This window comes from Danio rerio, chromosome 1 (assembly GCF_052040795.2).
Source record: "Danio rerio strain M-AB ecotype USA chromosome 1, GRCz13ab, whole genome shotgun sequence".
NCBI lineage: Eukaryota > Metazoa > Chordata > Actinopteri > Cypriniformes > Danionidae > Danio > Danio rerio.
In genome coordinates, this window is record NC_141021.1 from 32,012,046 (window position 1) to 32,034,308 (window position 22,263).

At 36.0% G+C, this 22,263-nt stretch overlaps 1 protein-coding gene and 2 long non-coding RNA genes across 10 annotated transcripts; 2 read left to right on the plus strand and 1 right to left on the minus strand.

Annotated features, from left to right (window-relative positions):
- The first annotated feature begins 379 nt into the window (after positions 1-379).
- On the plus strand, positions 380-21,100 carry irs2a (insulin receptor substrate 2a). 6 transcript variants are annotated; one of them, XR_015475574.1, is made up of 3 exons: positions 380-3,665; positions 9,325-9,434; positions 20,173-20,681. XR_015475574.1 is itself a non-coding variant. In XM_087235311.1 (3 exons), exons 1-3 carry the CDS (start codon positions 572-574, stop codon positions 20,175-20,177), a joined length of 3,204 nt encoding a protein of 1,067 aa, XP_087091437.1. In that variant the 5' UTR covers positions 380-571; the 3' UTR covers positions 20,178-20,681.
- On the plus strand, positions 10,336-18,672 carry LOC147846876 (uncharacterized). 2 transcript variants are annotated; one of them, XR_015476641.1, is made up of 3 exons: positions 10,336-13,676; positions 14,478-14,749; positions 18,483-18,672. It is a non-coding gene; the product is annotated as an uncharacterized LOC147846876 (long non-coding RNA). The 2 variants fall into 2 exon arrangements; XR_015476640.1 differs by having other exon boundaries at positions 11,067-13,676; positions 14,472-14,749.
- Positions 15,006-18,292, minus strand: LOC147846877 (uncharacterized). 2 transcript variants are annotated; one of them, XR_015476636.1, is made up of 6 exons: positions 18,232-18,292; positions 17,801-17,913; positions 16,240-16,366; positions 15,981-16,066; positions 15,654-15,696; positions 15,006-15,558 (listed from the first exon to the last, which is right to left on the minus strand). It is a non-coding gene; the product is annotated as an uncharacterized LOC147846877 (long non-coding RNA). The 2 variants fall into 2 exon arrangements; XR_015476637.1 differs by having other exon boundaries at positions 17,801-17,945.
- Positions 21,101-22,263: the final 1,163 nt, after the last annotated feature.

The window sequence follows — 22,263 nt, forward strand, 5'->3', positions numbered from 1 at the left end:
CGTTTTATGACATCTTTATTTATATTATATTTTTTCTTTAATAGATTTGATCAGGTTGCAAATAAAACATGTCAGTGTGCGCATGTTAACATGCGAAACAGCAAACATATGAAACAGCAAACCAGACGCAACTGCAGCACCCAGTGCGTATGTACAGTTGGAAAGATGTGTCATCCACACAGCGCTGTTTGTTTTTAGGAGGAGGAGAGAACAATTTGTGTTCGGGGGGATTTGTCTCATATTACGCCACGGATTTGTCAAAGCGCCGTCAATCTCTTCGCCTAGCCAATGAAATCAATAACCAACTCATTCGTTGGCTCTTCGGGAACGCCTCTTAAAGATCGCACCGCCTTATATGACTGTTTTTTCACTGATCCATGATGGGCTGCGTCTACGTCACATGTTGTTTTTTGCTTTAGCTCACTCGGCCACTCCGAACGAGGAGTTGCTAGTGGAGAACTACAGACATTACGCGCTGAAATCTCCAGAAATCGGTAAAGTTTTTCTTGTTTTTTTTTTTTAACGAATGGATAAGTTTTGGAAACTGAGTAAATAAACTGTCAACGCAAGTATGGCAAGTCCGCCTCTTAAAGGGGGACCCTCGCTATCAAACAGCAACAACATTCATTCAAACAACATACGAAAACATGGATATCTCAAGAAGCAAAAACACGGACATCGGCGCTATTTTGTTTTGAAAGACACGAGCGACGGACTCCCAGCGCGCTTGGAATACCACGAGAATGAAAAGAAATGGAAAAACAAGTCTGCACCAAAAAGAGTGATATTCCTCGACTCGTGTTTGAGCATAAACAAGCGCGCTGACGCGAAACACAGATATTTGATAGCCCTCTATACCAAGGACGAATATTTTGCTGTGGCTGCGGAGAATGAGCAAGAGCAGGAGAGCTGGTACGGAGACTTGACTGATTTATTAAGCAAAGGAAAAGTGTGTGACAGCACCGTTTCTAATTCGGCATCCTCTCTGGTAGGCTTCGACGAGGGAAATTACGGAATGATTACACCGGTGAATGCTGCTTACAAAGAGGTATGGCAAGTGAACCTTAAAGCAAAGGGACTTGGGCAGAGCAGAAATATCACTGGAGTTTTTAGGCTGTGTTTAACAAGTCGGACTATTAGTTTTGTGAAACTTAACTCCGAGGTGGCATCAGTTACCCTACAGTTGATGAATATTCGTAGGTGTGGGCACTCTGATAGCTTTTTCTTTATTGAAGTTGGAAGATCAGCCTCTACTGGACCTGGAGAACTGTGGATGCAAGCAGACGATTCTGTGGTGGCACAAAATATACATGAGACAATTTTAGAAGCTATGAAAGCAATGAAAGAGCTGTCAGAGTTCAGACCCCGCAGCAAAAGCCAGTCATCAGGATCAAACCCCATTTCTGTACCCACTCGTCGGAACCTAAACAATTTACCTCCAAGTCAAACAGGGCTAGTGAGGAGGTCAAGGACGGACAGTACAGCAGCCACATCTCCCGTGACCAAATTTTCTTCTTGTCGAATACGGACTGCAAGTGAAGGGGAAGGTACCATGATCAGGCCAGTCTCTATATCAGTATCTGAGAATGGAAGCCCAATGACTGTTGGCCGGAACCACATGAGTAGATCTAATACAGTTTCAGTAGGCTGTCGGACATCAGAACCATCACTACTTAATCACAGCAGGTCCATGTCTATGACCATGTACCACTCTCCCCCATCTGTTGTAAGTCCACTAAGTTTGTCTTCAATCAGTATGAATGGTTCTATCTCAAACAAAGCACACAGACCTTCCAGCTGTAGTGGTTCTGTTTCTGGGTCACCAAATGATTTTGGCTTTTTAACGTGTGAGGATTACAGTTCCAGCCCAGGGGATGTGAGGTACAACCTAGCAAACAGGAGTGACACTCCTTCTTCTCTGTCCAGCACACCACCCTTACGAGAAACCAGTGAACTCCATAGTTATATGGTGATGGACAGGCCGTCCAACTTTTCACAGAACAAGACTAGCAGAGACATGTTGGATGTGGAGACATACAGGAAGAGGACATATTCTCTAACAACCCCACGGCAGCAGATGGCACACTCCCAGTTATCTTCAGCGTCACTTGATGAATACATGTTGATGAGGGCTGCGAACAGCCACTCTGGACGGAGCACAAATTCTGCTTCTCCTAAACTTTCATATCCAGAAGATTATGGGGACATTGAGATAGGCTCTAACTGTAATGTGGGCGATGATGGCTACATGCCAATGACACCAGGCATGGCACCTCAGAGTGCAAAAAATGACCACTACATGCCAATGAGTCCCATGAGTGTTTCAGCACCCAAGCAGATCATTAACCCGAGATCTCATCCACAGTCTCCAGGCAGTGGCTGCACAGCTAACTCACCCAGCAGTGGATCTCTAGAGGACAGCGGGTACATGAAAATGTGGTCCGGATCCAAGTTTTCACTGGAGAGCTCAGATGGAAAAGCTGCGAATGGAGAATATGTGAATATGTCACCTGTTGACACATCCATCTCACCCACACCACCAGAATATTTTATGGGTCCGTGTGAGCCAACACAACGGCCCTCCCCAACTCAAAGTATTCGCTTCAATAAGCAACAGGTGCCTAAAAGAGTAGATGATAACCAGTATGTTTTCATGAGTCCTCAGAACCAAAATCAAGCCGAAGAGGCCAACAGCGTTTCTTCTCTGCCCCCTCTCTATCGCCCTGATGTAATGGCACAGAGATCAAAGGTCAACAGGCCCAATAGGTTATCTCTAGACGCTCTAAGGATGCTTCCAAGGATGACTGAACATCCGCTACCATGTGAGCCTAAAAGCCCTGGAGAGTACATAAACATAGACTTTGCTGCTGCTACACAGTACTCCTCTCAATCTATGGTCACTGTGGAAAATCAGGCCTCACTGTCCAGCCTCAGACAGGGATCTCCGCTCTCAGACTACATGAACCTCAACCAGAGTTCACACTCTTCTAAACTGTGTGAAATGAGTAGTCCCCTCGATGGACTGCCAGAGCTGGCTGAATGCCCGCCTGATGATGGGACTTGTTTTCTCAACGAACAGAGAAACTTACCATGCCCCTCTGTATCAGGAAAAGGTAATTACACTGAGATGAGCTTCAACAGTGGTTCCCTTGAAAATCAAAAGAGTGCTTCAGTCAGCCCCACTAACAGGGTTCAAAGACTTAACTTGGGCAACCAGGGGGTTTCAAAAGGAATTGGCGCTTTCTTGTTAGCTGCCTCCTCTGTAGATCCAAACGGAGGAGCAAAGGTGATTCGAGCAGACCCCCAGGGCCGGAGACGGCATAGCTCTGAGACCTTTTCATCCACCACCACAGTTGCACCGGTCTTTCCCTCTTTTGCACACAATGTTAAGCGACACAGCTCTGCCTCCGTAGAAAACATCTCAGTACGAAGCAGTGAAGGTTCTGATGAGGAGTATGAGTCTCCTATGTGCCAAGAAATGTCAGCTGGTTATCAAAATGGGCTCAATTACATCGCCTTAAATCTCATGGAGAAACAAGAGACTGGCAATTGTGAAAATCTTGTGGGCTTTAAGACTGGCGGTTGTTGTAAAGCAGGAATAAATGGATTACACACAACTCCCTATGTGTGTCTTGGATTCAAAGAAACTGCAACCACTGTACAAGGTAAGTTCAGATGATATGATGTTCTGATATAAATCAAAAAGATGACTAAACTGGTGAAAGTTGAAAAGATGATTTAGCATGTAGGTTAAGCTAATATTAAATAATTAAATGCATTTTTATTTATTTGCTTTAAGCATTGTGGTTTAAGGTCACTTTGTTGTTGCTTAAATCTCAGTTTAGTACTTCTATAGTTTCATTAGCATGCAAGTATGACTTATAAACAACATTAACACTATCTAATTCACTGTGAACAATTTTGAACTTTGATATTCATTGGCCAATAATATGATTTCACTATTTAAAATTTGTAAAGGATACTTTTCTGAAATTATATTATTAAGGAGAATGTGTAAATATCCATATATATATATATATATATATATATATATATATATATATATATATATATATATATATATATATATATATATACACACACACACACACACACACACACACACACACACACACACACACACACACACACACACACACACACACACACACAGTTAGTAGTTATTTATATGCATTAAAATATATTGAATTATAATGTTATTTGGTTACATGGAACGAATGATTGTTTGAATTTAAGGTTTGAGTTTAAATGTACACAATATAGGATATTTTAACACAACTTTATCGCAGTTATTAAACAAAAATTTACGTTAAACAAAACATCAGAAAACAACGACATAGTATATAAATGTAAACACTAGTGAGACGTGACCTCTGTCCGCTTGTGTAAGCAAAAAGATAAGATATGTTTTTTTTATTCAGAGGAATTCCAGAGAAATTTGAAGCATGAGAAACGTGACTGTCTGGCCGCGCGCGGTAAACAACCCAACTGCGCATACACTATGACGCTGCAGGAAATCACGGCGCGCGCGCTTGTTTATTTCCAACAAACATGAATCGCAGCTTGCTTTTTGCTGATTGAGGCATGTTAATGATTAAACCTTTTAATGCTTGTAAAAAGCGGATATGATAAGTTGAACGGTTTCGGGCATGGAATATTGTGAACTGTGGCGAGGGAATGTTGTTTTGAGGTTTATTTGGCTTAAATGTGAAGCAGTGTTTTCTGCACATTCCAAGAAATAAATCTTCGATGTAAGGCAGATTTCTCATAATATTCTGATTTCCTGTATTAGTACGCATCGACTGGTTATTCCCATTAATGGGCATGGTAATTTGCAGTTAAATTATTAAAATATGTGTCACGTGTTGGCAAGAGTGAACACTGTCTTGCAAGAGTGCATGCGTTAATTTGGCTACTTGAATTTTATGTGAGCGTGAGATCAAACTGCTGTCACGAGCAGGAACGGTATGCTGCGCCTAATATAGTGCAGCGCCTGGGGCTTTTTCCTGTGCACGCAGTTTTTGCATATCACCCAGAAAAACAACATGCCATGTTAAGAGGCACGTACTTCACATAATCTGGTTCTCCCGCATTTGCATTATGCCTCAGTGGGAAGCAGTGTTGTGGCCTGAAATTATCCCCACTGGTTAAAAGACCGTTCATGGTTGGTAGTTTTCATTGCAGGCTGCCTGCTGTGGAAGATCAAAAAGATGAGGGATAATGAACGGCACAGCGTGTTAACCCTTTCTTTAACTGGGAACTAAGCCTTTGAGAAAATGAGTGGGCAGGTAGAAGTGAGGGCTCGTTTGCATTTTGTTTTTGAAATGGGACATGTGTTTAGCCACGTCCACCGGTCTAATGAGAGGTTGAGCCTTCCTGAGCCATATGCATCTATCAGGAGGACAAACAAGCCAGTTGTTTGTTTGTGGGACATATTGTCAGGTAGTGATGAGGTTTGAGGGTTAGAATGCTGGACAGGTAAAGGTTGCTGGGAGAGGACACTCATTAGTTTTGATTTCACCTACAGTTTTAATATGGTTCACGCTTTCTACCTAATGTCAGCCTTTTGTTTCACATAAATAGTAATAGCATACCGTGCTTTGTACTGTTGATTAGTTTAATACAAACAAACAAACAAACAAACAAAACAAAAGAATTAAATGATTGTAAAATAATTATTATTTGATTTCTGTTTGTCCTTTATTTTTAATGTATTTATGAATGTTTATATATGTAGAAAACTGGCCAGATGACAACTTAACATATTAATTACAAATTATGTTTTATGAATTTATGAAAAAAAAATTAGGAACAAAAACTACTGTGGCAGTGCTGTAATTCAGTCATGATATCAAATTTGTTTACTGATAGTGTTTTGATATTTTTCTGGTTGGATCAGTGAAAATTGAGAACAGGACAAATTTACCAGGGCTAAATTGATACCCCTGAAGAGATGATGCCCTAGATCAGTGGTTCTCAAAGTGGGGGTCGCGGGGCAATGAAGGGGGGTCGCCTGGTGATTTCCAAAAATCTATTTATTTTTATTAAACCTTAAGAATTAACATATTTTATCCATAACTATACTGAAAATAAAAATAGTCGTTTATAGTTACTATATACTATATAGTTACTATAGTAGCTTATAGTTACTAGTTCTATTGGATTGCGACCCCTGGGGTAATTACATTATATTAAAGGCAGCAATAGCGTCAGATGCATTTTGATTTTATAACATCAGGTTATACTTTCTGGCACATTTAAAGCACTGACACAAATTTAATTGGTGTGTCTGCGTCATTGCATGCAAGGTTTCTGTATTTATAACCACCTCAGAGGATATTGGGGGTCACGAGTCACTGGCATTGCTATTTTGGGGGTCGCGGGCTGAAAAGTTTGGGAACCCCTGCCCTAGATGGTGGTGTTGCCTAAAGGGCTTATTTTTTTTGTCTAGTTTACAACCAGGTGTAAATGACCAAATATAAGTGGCAATGAATAGCAAATGCTGGAGAGTAGGGCTGCAACAACAAGTTGATTAAATGAATAATTACTGGTGTTGAAATTTGTTGTCAACAAATGCCATTATCGATTAGTTGGGCTGCTCACGTGACTGAGGAGTGCGACAACAAGATACACTGCTGCAATCGAGGGTGCCAAACCAGCTGCAGGGGAAAACATGCACCTCAATGCAGGGAATAATTTAACATTAAATGCCTTTAAGAAGACGATAACCTACCCGCTATGCAAGCCATGTGTAATGGAAATAGCCTACCACAGTCTTCTTTAAAATAGTATAAATTAAGTGCTTTTGTTTACCTGTTTGCTCACAAGCTATAGTGATGAACCATTAAATGGTGCTACTTAAGATTAGCTTAATTTAAACAGTGCTAATAGACTGAGACATCACATGTTTAAAATCACATGTTTAAAATCATTACTTTTCAGTAATATAATACTATTAATGTTACATTTCTTCTCAGAGCAATGGCAGTTTAACCTGTTCTTTGAATATTTCTTAAGTTTAATATATATATATATATATATATATATATATATATATATATATATATATATATATATATATATATATATATATATATATATATTAGTTTATTAATAATAATATTGCTTTTTAAACAAATTCTGCTGCTTAAAGTCTTATTGTCAGCATGTCCTAATTTCATAATGTGAATGCAATAGGAGTACAGCATAACAAGGAGTACAGCTTGTTTTGCTTTTGCATTTATTTATTTATTTTTTTATTTGACTTTTATACATAAATAATAGCCAGATTTATATAACCATAATAAGCTAAACGTTAAAATAGTAACAAAGTTAATTTAGTTAAAAAACATTTAGTTTTCAGGGGTGGGAGGAATCAGCCAACTAATCGATTATTAAAACGATAATTAGTTGCAACCCTTTTGGAGAGTATTTCATGAGAGAACTGTAAAAAAACTTTATAAACAGGGTTAATTTATGTCTGAAAAAAGACTAGAAAGTTGATATAACTAAAAGAAGAAATTAGTTTAAACATGGTCTTTCTCTCTCTCTCTCTCTCTCTCTCTCTCAATTCAATTCAATATTTGTTTTATTGGCATGACAAATGTTACAAATGTATTGTTAAAGCAGTTATAAAGTTTACATAAAAATAAGAGAACATACATATATAATAAAAACACAATAAGCAGCAGCAGTAGTAGTAGCAGAAAAAATATACATATAATAATTATAAATTAAAATAATTTATTATTAAAATAATAAATATATATTAAATAATAAAAATATATAAATAATATATCACATTATTATATATAATATTATGTCATATTATTATTCAATATTTCATATCATTCATATATTATTCATTTATAACAATAAAAATAATAATATTACAGAATAAACTGTACATTTACCAATTAACATTTTAGGATTAAACAGTAATATAAAAACAATAATAATCAGTATATTTACAATGATTAAATTATAATCATCTAGGGGTGTGTGTGTGTGTGTTGGTGTGTTTGCTTGCAAGCGCATAACTGATGTTTTTAATGGTCTCCTCTCTCTTTTTGTGACAGGCATTAATGTATTGCGCCAACAGTCAGGCATTAATGTATTGCGCCACAGTCAGTTTTTTTTTTCCCTTGGTAAATACTGCACTTTTGTTTTATTGTCTAACTCAGTTTACTGTGGGTAAATGCTCTGTAGTTTGGGGTAGAATGTTTCACTGATGTGCTGATGGTTTGTGCAGCGGGTGATGAAGTGTTCCTGTGTCTCCACCTCTGCCTGGGCACAGTGTGGGCAGATGCGGCTCTCTCTGGGTTGCCAGTTCTGTTTGTATTGGCTTGTCTCTACAGTCAGACTGTCAGCTCTCAGCCTGTATTTGGTCATTGTTGTTCTTAATTTACTATCCTTTACTGCAATCAGAAATGTTGCTAAGGTATAATCTCTATTTAGGTCTAAATAACATTGAAGTTTACTTTGTTTTCCGACTGCTTCATTCCAGTAAATCAGATCCTCTTCTTTTTGTGCATTTATTGTTTGATTGATTGTGCCTAATTCTGTGGATGAGCATGTCCGTGTCCTGATGCTGCCTGCTGTTAATCATATTGGCTATGTTAGTTTGTCTTTGTAGCTTCAGGACCATCTGAATCAGGGAACTTTTTTCAATGTCCATTTCTTGGTTTTTGAGGGCTTTAAAATGATGAGAGTTGGGGTCACTCATTTTTATGTGTTTCCAAAATTTGAAAGCTCGTTTCTCAATAAATGAGTAATGGATACTGGCCTAATTCTGCCCTGCATGCATTGCTGAGTGTGTTCCTCTGTACCCTGAGGATGCTCCTACAAAACTCTGCATGTAGGCTTTCAATTGGATTTTTATCCATCAAACACATGACTAAGGAGAGGACCCCCCCCTCACCCTCTCTCTTTTATGCAGGCATAATAAGTATATTATCATGTTAGCGCTGATTTATTTAATGTAGAATGATAAAATTAGAAAGAAACCACTCTGAAAAAATAATGTCTGCAAAATTGTTGCAAACTATTTGTGTGTTGAATTTAAACAAACAAATTACATTTAGTAATGTTCAACTTAATTTGTTTGTTTAAATTCAGCCCAAATAAATTGTTTACAAACACTTAACTTAAAAAGGTTTAGTAAATCCAAGAAATCATCTGTGAATCATTTTTTTCAGTGCAGTTGCTGCTTTGAGTACATAAATATTACATTTTATTTAAAATGTTAAAAATTTGATCGATCTATATATATTTTTTTCTTTCTCACTCTATCTTCTTCTCTAGAGCAGTACTCCTTAAGACGATTGTGTCCATTTGCATGTGTGGCAGATGGCTGAATAGATGTGGGGCTGTGTGTGTGTGCTCGCGTGCACCTGCCGCTCTGCTCACCGCAGGTCTGTTATCAAGCATGGCAGCAGCACAGACAATACACTAATGACAGCAGGCCATCTGCTTCTGCCCCAGGACAGTGCTTGTCCCTTGTCCCTTTAGCCAGAGCTTGGTGGGGGATGGGGGACAGAAAGATAAAGATTTCTTTATTTAATGAGTAATTAAAATTGTTGCTATTAATGGTGTCTTGTTCATCGGCAATAAACCAATTGTTATGAAGTTCTTCAGTAACAGGTTGCCTCTCCATATTTTAATCAAACATATTTAACATTTTACTATAAATTTTTGTCGTAAAAATCACTAAAGCCTTTAAAGTCCCAATGACTCGGAAGCTGTGATCGGTATTTTTTTTATGTATTGTGACGCAGTTCCTAGAGAGACTGAATTTTAAATGAGCAAACAGTGGGTGTAGCTATTTTTTTTTGAATGGATGTAGTAAAGTAGGCATTTCATTCAGAAAGATCAGGAAATGGGTTTTAGAATAGTTATTACAACCTAACAGACACCTCCAGCTCACCATTTCTGTTTGTTGTCAAAATTGACAGTTGAACTAGCATTTTAAGTATATTACCTCAAAGTCACGTCATCTGATTATTTAACTGAAAACAAACAGGAAGTGCATTTTCAGATTTCTATTATAGATTAGAAGAGAAAACTATTTGTTTCTCAATGACATGCACAGATGATTTGTTCATCACAAAACTAGCAATGTGAGCTAACCAAATCATATGGTTAGTTTTGATTTCTTGGGGACTTTAAACACTATTTCGACTGAATATTTATAATGCTGAAATTTTGTTGCATCACTACTTTTAAGATGAAAAATTGTTCAACCGCTGATATATAAAAGAGAATTCTATATAGATCAGAGGGTGCAACTCGTATTGCTGAGTGCGGACTGACTGTGAATATGCATCACCAGCAGAATAGATCGTACCCTTGTAAACACGTTTTTGTGTAACTTTAGCACAAGGACAGCAAATGTGCTTTTTCTGAGAATTTAGTTACTATTCTACTACTCTATCAAAAACAAGTCTCTCTCTCTTTCTTTCTCTCTCTCTGTCTCTCTGTCTCTCTCTCTCACACACAAACATTTTTATCTTTAGCATTATGTTTATTGTTATTTTATGTTAATTACATCTACCATAGCTGTACAGAAACATTGTGGGTTAATAATGTATTATTTATTATAAGATATAAATTAATAACATGGTTTAATAACATAATGCCATTTGCCATAGAAAAGTGGTATGAAATACAAAAACCCTTAAACCCTTACACCTTCGAAAATGCTTTTTTTGTAAGTCGCTTTGCAAAAAAAATGCCTATGAAACAAATGTTATTGTTCCCAAACTTTTAGTTCAGCCAAAAGTCATCATTTACTCCTCCTTCACTAGTCACAAATCTGCTTAAGCTTGTTCCTTTTGTTGAACCTAAAAGAAGATATGCTGAGAAATGCTGAAAACCTTGTATTCATTTCCATAGTATTTGTTTTTCCTTCTATGGAAGTCAATGTTGCAGGATTTTCAAAATAAATGATTTTGTGTTAGAAAAGAAAAAAGAAACACCTTAATGTTTGAAACCAATTGAGGGGGAGTAAAAAAGTGAGAATTAAATTTTTTGCTGAACCATTCCTTTATCAAAACCGTTATTCTAATTGCTTGTTATATTGTTTTGATTTGATTGATTTATTTTAGAACAGAAAAATCATACATGAAAATTCTTTAACAAAAACTACATTTCAACATGATCGAAAATGGAGCGGGATGAAGCACAAGCTTATTATTTCTCCACCCCCATTATCACACAATGTATTAGTCTATTACTTCAACTTATTTCTTCTTTTACTTATCTCTTCTTTGTACATGAGACATATGAGCTTTACATGAGACATATTTTATCCTTTTGGTATCTTTGACATGTATGTTTGATTCCATTTGTACATTTACATTTTATAACATAGACCCAATACTGCAAACAGCCATTAATTGAAATTTCATCATACCTTTCTCATTTTATTCTTTTTCAATCACCTCTATCATTATATTGCTTTAATTTTAGATATTTAGGCAACTTTTTAAATTGATTAATATCCTGACATTGTTTGAGAATCTTATCCAGATTGTTTCATAATTTCACACCACATACAGATATACACAACTTTTTAAAGTTGTCCTTATTTTCAACCTCCTAAAATTGTGTTCTTTTCTCAGATTATATCCCCCTTGTCTTTTTTCAAAAAACTTTTGTATGCATTTCGGAAGTAATTTATTTCTAGCTTTAAACATAAATTGTGCTGTTTTAAATTTAACCAAATCATTGAACTTTAGAAAATAAAGGATTTGTATGCTCCAAATACCCCACATTTTCTATCAGTCTAATTACTATTTTCTGCATTGTACATAAGGATCATAATTAAGATTTGTATGTATTCCCCCAAATTTCAACATATTTTTTCATATATGGCAACATAAGTGTGTTATATAATACATACATTGACTTATTGTCCAGGATAAATCTTGACTTATACACTATTGCTACAGTTTTGACTAATTTTGATATCACATTATTTATTTGCGATTTCTAACTTTATGATCCTATACAACACCAAGAAACTTAATTGCATATACTCTTTCTATCACTTCATTATCAAATTTTAAATTTATATTAGGACTACTTTCTAATTTCCCAAATAACATAACCTTTGTTTTTACTTGTATCTAATGACAGTTTTTTTTTTTATTTATTTATTTTTTTTTTTTTACGTCAAACCACAATTTCAATTGATTTATTTCTATTTTAATCAACTCCATAAGTTTCGGTAAATTATCCCCAGAACAAGAGATACTTGTATCATTTGCAAATAAAATAAACTTAATAACTCTGATATCTTACACATATCATTAATGTAAATTCTAAACAATATTGGACCTAAAATTGTTGTTTTATTGGTATTTTAACAAAATTCTTATTGTAACAATATTGTTATTGCGTTTACTGGTTTTAATGTAATCACTAATGCAGCAAATAGCAGTGTTATGGCTTATTACTTTATCAAAATTCTATCATTTCTACCTTCAAACGCTTCCTCCTATATTTGTTCATATGCACACACACACACATGCCGACCAACACACTAAAACACAATTGTGAATGTTGGCAGTCACTTATTTTATACGCTTGCTTGCCTAAAGGATCTATTTAAACATTATCACTTCCCTTACCAGCACAACAACAAAACGATAAGTAGTATAAAACATGTTTGATGGTAAAGCACAGGCGTCAAATTGTAATTCTTTTTTTCCTTCTGAAAATGTTGTCGAAGAGTTTTCCAATCTGTTGCATTATTCGAGTCATATTTGACCAGACATTTCTTTGTTTTTATTAGGGTGTGCGTAATGTCATCTCCTTGCAACTCTAATCGGACTCAAAACTGTAATCATGGAAAGATTGAAGCAACAAAAAACTGTTAACCCAAGCAGTTCTCTCAGATTCTCCACCACTGCAGAGCTGACTAAACTAGGCCGGGATGTTCCTGCCTGAGATAGCCATGTCAACACTGTCAATGTTACCCACATTTAGCCACTAGCAAGAGGAGATTACTCTTAGGGGAGAGTGAGGGATTAGACATTGTCACAGCGGATGAAAGGAGTAGACAGTCATTCATGCAGGTGCAAAACAGCCACGTCCTCAAGTAGACATCACAACATTTCCAGGACTGTTTTGCAGAGCCTCATTAGCTTTTGAGTCTCTGACGAATATAGGGCTAAGTTTTAACCCATGGAACATTCTATAAACCTAATTAAATCCACAGCTTAGACTGTTTCTTAGGGGACCCAGATGCCCTTTTGTTTTGCAGTTGGAGGTGTTGTGACATCTCTATCCAGTGATGCGCAAACTAACAGAGCAGCTATGTCATGCATGTATTAAATCAGAATTGCATGTCTATTCCCCAGTTCCAATCATCACTAACTGCTGCTGCCTAAAGCATTAAATGATGCATTATAGGCTGTGTACACATAGCTGTTGGTATCATCATCACACAAACTCGAAATCGTATTAACTTAATCGAAAGCCACCTTTCATTTGAGTGCATGAGCCTTTTTGGCCTTTAATGGCAGCTGTAACCTTGCTGCTCCATTCGCCTCCAAACATGTATTCATGTGATAAATGTATTTCTGGTATATGAACTTTGAATATTTTTTGATAATAAATTAACCAAAGTTTCAAGTTTAGTTTTAGCTACAGTATTTGTATTCCAGACAATTATAGGCTTGTACTTTATATTGTGTTGTCAGTGGATGTATTGTGCATTTAATAAGGTTGATTTGCTGTTTGGGGTCTAAAATTTACTTGTTAAGGAGACTGAAACACAGATTTCACCTCACTTACTTTTTCTGTAGGTACTCAACATATAATGCAACAATTTTTTTTATTACACATTCATGAAGTGAACCGTAGGCGTGGGGAAGCCCACTTTTTGCTTGAAAGATTATGGGCTCATGCCTAGAAAATAAGAATTTGTATGCTGCTGAGAAATCATTACCCAGCACAGGGTTCCTGTTAATTCATACAGGTTCATGCTGGTTAGTGCTGGTCTAGGCAGTGGACCAACATTGCTAGGTTGCTTAAGTAAAAAGTGCTGGTGCAGCTGATTTACTAATCACCACATTTCAATATCTAATAGGGTATTTGTAGAGCTAGTGTTTCTTCACATACTGATGTACTTATGGTGAATGGTTATTTTTTTTCGTTTTTATATGGTTTCCTTTACAACACAGATGTTGTAATGTAATTAAAATATAATCAGTTAAATAGACTTTGGCATTCATTTTATTGCTTAAGTGTAAAATAACATGAAAAGCCGTTTACATGCATGGGCCCATCAGCATTAGCAGGCTCGTGCAGAAGCTCTATTGAATATACTGGGGTAAAATAATTGTTCATATTTTAAAGAAATGGCGGGGAAAATGTAATTTTCCAAACAGCAAAAATCAACCTTATTAAATGCACAATACATCCACTGACAACACAATATAAAGTACAAGCCTATAATTGTCTGGAATACCAATACTGTAGCTAACACTGAACTTGAAACTTCGGTAAATTTATTTAAAAAAAAATATTCAAAGTGCATATACCAGACACACACACACACACACACACACACACACACACACACACACACACACACACACACACACACACACACACACACAGTTTTGTCTGATTCTCGAATCCAATTAGCTGATAGCCGTACAGCAATATTCACTTAATAAGAGCGCTCGTACCCTTGTGTATTACTCCGCCCACATACACAGCAAAATATGGGGACCCAAAACAACTCTATGGGTGTTAATTTCAACACTTTGAAAGTGTCTCATGGGGTCCACTCAAAACAGAGTTAAATCAACACTTTCAAAAGGGTTGGCACGTTGACACCGAAGTAAGGGTTAATTTTAACTCTGGGCAGAGTTAAAAAATGTAACTATTTAACACCGCTTGGTGTAATATATTGTTATTTTATTCAACTCTCTTAAGTGTAAATATGGTAAAAAGGTCAAATAGACTGTAAATTACAAAAGAAAAAACATTTTATTTGAAAACATTCACCACTTCAACAATTCATTCAGTTTTTAAAATGCAACAATGTCAAATATGCTTTAAATGTTTTATTAGTACAGACAGTATCAACAAAATATGTATGACCAGTGCTCAAAAAGGCTGTTTCAGTCCTTTGGTCCAAACTTGATGTTTCATCAGAGCAATTTGAAAGTTCAATATAGCGTCACTCATAGTTTTCTTCTGAACTCATAGTTTTCTTCTGAAATTACATTTTAAACAACTTGGCATGCAAATCTTTCACTTCTGGTGTTTCCTTGGTCCTCCATATTAAACACAGCAGTTTAAATGTAGGTATAAATGCTGTAAACTTGTGTGAAAACAAACTGGAGCTAGGAAATCTCATCAAGCATGTCCTGTGAATGAAGTGCTTCCCAGCCACAGGATGACCTTTTTATCCATGACGATGTACAGTAGTAGCTGCTGATCGCTCGTCTGGTGGTTCCTGATGCACGGATATACTGTAGGGTGATGCTCATCTAAGAACTCTTCAAAACTCCAGCATGACTAAGAAAAATGTTTGAAAACAAATTGCAATCAAATTCTATTCTATTTAAAAGAACATTTAAAGTAAATAAAACATTCAAGAAATCTAAACTCACCTTTTGAAAATCTTCATGATGATCCACAACTTGACTCTCCCAGCTGGTTGAGGTGACAGGATATGGAAAAGTAGAAAAAACACATACATCACTGTTGGATCTTCAAAAACAATTAGGTTAACCACTATGACTAGAACTGGAAAAACAGGCAGCTGTCTGTCCAGAATCCTGAATTTAACACAACACTTGGAGCAAAATTTAGAGGAGCTTAAAATCTTTTATATCATTTAGTGATGCTGACTTCCCCAAAATATTGGCCACAGTGTAAAAAATATTCATAAACTTACAGTTTTCTGTAAGCGTGTGTGTGTGTGTGTGTTTCTTTACCAGATTCAACTTGTTAGGCCCTTTCAGGTCCAGTATTGACGCCACCTTTCCTGGAGTCTAGCAGATGTTTCAGGTCCAAATATACTCTAAAATATTAGGATAAGCAGAAGAGGAGAAGTGCAAAGCAAAGAGCAAAACATTATTTAAGTAACAGTTCACCCACAATACAAAACTTATCACCTTCATGTCATTCGTTATTCTTTAATGCTCTAATACCCTCTCAGCTTGTGAAACAAATACAGAACTTTATCAAACATACCTTCATTATTATCACCACATATGACCAAGAAGGTGTGCTTGGTCATTTCACCAACTCTGGAAATACACCATCCGTCTCTAATCAGCCACCGTCACAGGGTCTTGTGTTATTGTATAAAGAACTGTGGCTGTTAAAAAACAACAACACATTAGTATCTAACACATATGCATAACCTTCAGATAAAAAGGAGAGATGAACATCACAAAGTATGCCTCACACTTTTTCAGATATCTTTTGATTCAGATGTTGATTATTGATAATAAATCTACAAATCAAACCTGTATCATCATTAGGCTGCTCAAATATGAATCAGTTGATTAACTTTACAGACAGGTGGCTGTTTACAACGCACTAAATTGTCTTTAATAAAACGGAAATGTTGTGTACAGTACATGCTAAGTTTAGCCTATAGTTTTAAGCACAATATCATGCGGGAGAAAAAGCTTGACTAAGATGTTCCTGACTACAGAAATAGCCTAACTTACTAACGTCAGACATCCCGAGTTGGGAAAAGTCATTTTCGGGGGATACAGAGTTGATTTGCGGGAGGTAGCGGGAGAGATGAGTACCTAAAGAGCAATGGAATGAGTTGCGCGCGACGTACCTAAAGAGCGGTATGGGTGATTTGCGCGCGACGTACCTGAAGAGCTGGGAGGGATGCGGTGGAGAGGGGTGTGCAAAGTGTTTAATGACCGGGCGGGAGACGCGCGATTTTCGGGAGATTATCATTCATTTGCGGGCATCTACTTGGGCATCTGGGAGTCTCTGTGCATTTGCGGGATAACGTTAACGTCAAGCCTGATTTATACTTCTGCGTCAGGTGACCGGCGTAACCCACGGCGCAGGCAACGCGCGTGGCTGTGCATTTATACTTCTGCGCGCTGTCTCTGCCGGTCTGCATTAACACTTCCGAAACGCTAGTTGGCAGTGAAGTGTAAATGTTCCTCTGTGTCAAGTTTCTTCGCTACTTTTTTGCATTTCCTGAACACTTTCGGGATGTACAAGTGGCTCAAACTCGCTCATTTTGAGGCAGGAACCGGCGGACGTGCAACAACTTTAAGCCATTCGCGCGCCTCTCGGTCCCGCCCAGACTCGTCAGCGCTACCAAGCCGACCAATCACAGAGCTTATGCTACGCGTCGTTGCGACGTGTAGTTACATTTTTTGAGAGGTGCACGTCAGTGACGGCGATGGCCACGGCGAAGGGCTATGCGTCAGCGCCGTAGCATACGCCGGTGTTTGACGCAGAAGTATAAATCAGGCTTTAGTCCCGCAACTTCCGGGAGACTTCTGTAACCTTAAATGTCTGAGAAAGTGCAAACGCGGTCATTTAAAGACATTAATGTTAACATTCCGACTTTAATGCTTGTCAACACTTAATATAATTCAAGCGTACGTTATCAAGCGAGTCTATGTACTAACGGTATATGGACGGCCACGAATGAACCAGTTTAAAGGGGCCGCGGTGTTTAAAATAACCAAATTAACTTACACTAATAACAAACAATCATATGTCTTAGTCAGGAAGCCTTTTACAAGTAAGCATATGTTCATTTACTCACCAGATATGTTTTAGAAACTCTCCAGAGCTTATGGAAACCGTCCTGTGTTGCTGTTAGCATCCGGGCAGAGTAGGCTAACGTTAGGCTGCTCCGGGGATTCCCTCGCTAGTTTGCTTCGAATTAAAGGAGAAGTGTCGATTTTATTCTACAGATGGGTAACAACGCAAAAAATGGCATTAAGCGTGACAGAAATGTGTTGAACATGTACATTTGATGTTTTTATGCACTATGTATGCGTGAGCATATAAAAACATTCTTGAAAAGAAGTCAATAGTAATGCACTTAAGCTAGATACACAAACGACCATGAATAAACCGCAGAAGTTTAAAATTGTCACTCCATTCTAAACTTATTAACTTAACAATATGTTTACAACTGTATTTCCTTAAAGAATGTCAGTAAAATACCAACATTTAGGTAGTTTGACTCACCAGTTGCTGTTCTAAACCTCAGATGGAAAATGGCGTCTGGAAAATTCTTCAGTGACTGGGCTGCATGAATTCCCTCATGTTGGAAATAACACCACCAAGTGTTGAAAAGATAACTCCTTGATTTCGCACTGAATAAAATCAATTCTAACTCTTATTATATTCATTTATCAAAATCTAACTCTTTAACGTCAACACTTTACTCTGAAATGCTTCAACACCGAGAATTTAACTCAGATGAATTTGCTGTGTAGAGTGACAGCAGATGATTAAACTCACTACAGTTTGACCAATATTGCAGCTGTTGTATTGAGTGTGAGATGGGACTTGCATATCAGGAAGGTGTGTACTTTGTGTTGGCCACTCTTTTGTGTTACTTTGAGTTACTTTTTGATTGGTCATCTGTCTGTTTCTAATGTGTCTCCTGTTTTCGTAAAAAATTCATTTTCCTTATCGCAAACACGCCAGAAATCTGCTAGTGTTTGCACTGCTTTGTTGTTTTTTTCAGGATTAATAATTGTGATATCCCAATTGTCTGTAGACGGATGGTATTATAATCTTAAAAAGTCAGCAAAATCACCAGTTTTATCATCACTTTAGATATTACTCTAGAGAATAATTCAAATACTAACTTTAAAGTGACATTGGGGAAGTAGTAATTGTTTCTGCTGTTTTGACCATCAGCAGCAGATGTGAATGAATAGCAGAAATAAGTAGTTCCTCATACAAAAGGATTTTAAGACTTTTTGTGTTTGATTTTCTTTTATATAAACAGGATTATGCCGTCAAACTGTTGTATAGACACAGTATCACACTTGTAGCAGTGTAATATGGTTGTATATCGTCACTGGTGGGACTCTAAGACACTCCGCCTGCTGCCTTGTGTCAACGCACGCCTCCCACCAGTGCCAATATACAGCCATATCGCACTGCTACTATATGTTATCTGCTTATATATATATATATATATATATATATATATATATATATATATATATATATATATATATATATATATATAAGCTTTCATTCATCTAATTAAAAAAATGTAAGGTAATTATTCACATTTAAATTTTTCATTATTTTTGTCTTGTTGAAGAGAGTCAATTATTTTAAATTCTCTTTTTGTTCTAAACAACAATATATGACTTTAGTCAAAACAACAATTCCCATAAAATGTTCATTCATCCAATTATAAAAAAAATAAGGTAATAGTTTCACATCAAAATTTGATCACTGAGCCAATGAAAAATATAAAATTTGCCTTAAAATTTTTCCATAAAAGTACCAAACTAAACTGTTTAATTAATCTAAATAGCTAGCGGGGTGCTAGCATTTATGTCACATAACTTTATGCTTAACAGCTCATTAGCGAGGTGCTTAACAGCATTTTAATTGTCAGTCAACCTCTTTATTCTGAACACGAACAGCTCTTAACAGCACCATACCACTGGGGTGCTTCCTTTACACACTACCTTCATTGATGGTCATGGCCAATATGTTATAAATAAATGAAATATGGGCTTAAATCACAGAAGCCAACTTAAACATGAACAAACAAAGTTTATAAAAAACAACCCTTGTATTTTAATTAAAATAAACCATTTCCCATGATGCTATAGTGCTGTGGGCCAGGTCATTACAATATTGAGTTTCTGTTTAATATGCATGCACTGGCCTGTGCCAGTAACCTTAAATGTTTACATTGGTCAAAACAAATATTTCTTAGTTGAGCTCTTCATCAAAAACATTTATATTTAAGTGTTATATTTATATATGTTATAGTTAACTTTTTTTATTGTACTGTTTTGAACTTAAAATATAGTACTTGAAAAATAAAATAACATTAAACTGAAATGAAAGATACATTTTTAATTGGATGAAGTATTGCTTAAATTTTCTTTCAGTGCAGATCTGAAGATGTCTTTCTTTTCTTTTTTGCAGATTGAGCAGGAAGCAGAGGTTACTCCTAATGCTAAGGGAAAATGGAAGCTCAACCATTAACTGGACTGAACTGGTTTGGTCTGGACTATGCTGCTGTAAATGAACCGTGACCTTTGCACCTCATCTTAAAGCTGAACGTCAGATGGATGTGTTGTGAAAACTCCTACAAGGACAATGTGTTACTCCTGTTTTTCCAATCTGCACCAATTTTTAAGCTGCTGCTCTTTTGTCATGAAATGTCATGAAATGAACTTTTATTGATGTTGTGAAAACCTTTAGTTTAATTTTGAAAATGTATTGCGTTATGATTTATTTTGTAATCTGTAAACTTATTTACCTGACCTAAATATCTGAAAGGTACCATTTGCCCTGTTGTACGAATTGCCACGTGTGTCATTTTAGTTATTTAAAAAGATTAGATTGAAAATAAATCTATAAGTCCTCCCTGAGGAAATGATTTGTACTAATGCATGCATTTCAGAAGAGATAAACAATCATTTTAATTTGAATGTTCTCATATGACCAATGCCTTACTCTCTTTGTTGACAAATTTATGACTTCTTATCTGGACCTAAACAATGAGAACATTTATTATACAACTCTATTTTTCTAAATATTTAGTTTATTAACTAATCACTTAATAAGTTGCTACTTGAGAGCCCCTTTTTGATATGGAGAATGTTTTGCCACCTTCTTACAGCAGGTGTGGTTACTGCACATGATATTTAATATTTACACAAATGATCTATTTATGACCATGGTCAATCTTTTGCTCCTATTTTTTCACAGATTAATTGTCACCTAAATCGTAGCTTTTTGTTGTTCGACGGCCTCATTTCACATGAATATATTTGAATTGTAATATAATGTATGGTAACAGTGACTGCTTCCCATTCCGACAGCATGTTGCCAGTTAACTTGCCAAGAATAAAAAAAATAAAACATTCACTTGACTGTACAGATGCACAGAGCTTTTAACAACAGAACATGCTATAGAAAGCTGATTTTGAAAGAGAAAGACAATCTTGTTCTAAAATATTCAAATAAAATTTTGTTCAAATAACACAAATGACATTGAATAATCGCTTTAAAATCAACAATGTCTTTCTATAATGTTTCCAATAGAAAATAAACACATTTAGTAATCAGACTACTTCAGAATTGCTGTTAATATCCGTACAATGATTACAGTTGAATAGTTGATGACGATCTTAAATCGTTCTATTTGACTTTGGCATTGATTGTAACATGACACATCTGAATGTAGAGCACACAACCCTCTTATACAGTGTGAGTGACCCAAATAGTGAGGCAGATAAAAAAAAATATCACAACAGGAGTGATTTGTAGATATTGTCTGCTTTTCCCTGAATGTTGTGTACTAAATACAAAGCTGTGATCTGCTTAACATGTTTTCTGCATTCAACACAATAGTTTCATAAAAATACAAAGCAAACTACATCTATATATTATTATATATAAATTTTGTTTAGAGTGACATAAATAATGGTACCCTCCTGATTCTACTTGATTCTTGGAAATGTCTTGCTTCTTAGATGGCATCCATTAATTCTTTGTATATGCAATAATTCAAAATCTAATTAGTTTACAAAGTGGAACCAAATGTATAAATGTTATGTTAATATATTTGTTTAAAAAAAGAGAGATAATGATTTTTATGTTGTTTGTATGTTTCTTTCTGCCAACTTTTAAAGCTTATTTTACTGCTTTGTTTAACTAAAGACATATATATATATATACATATATATTTAACAGTGTTCTTGAAGATCCCGTCTAAGTGTAAAAAATCTAATATATCTATTGTTTGTACGTATCAAAGGGTTAATATATTTTCAATATTTGCGAGGTTTAAATAAACAAGCTGTGTCTTCCATTGTACAAAAGTCACAAGCTCTTCATTGTTTTGCTGTTGAGAGATCATGTATAATATCCTAGATGAATTTTGCTTTCGTTTGTTTTAAAAGATGCAATAATACAAATAAATATTATTTATGGAAAATAAAGGTTTTACTGATCATTCTTTGCATCATTTCTACACCAAATGTCAAACAATGATGATAATAATTACAA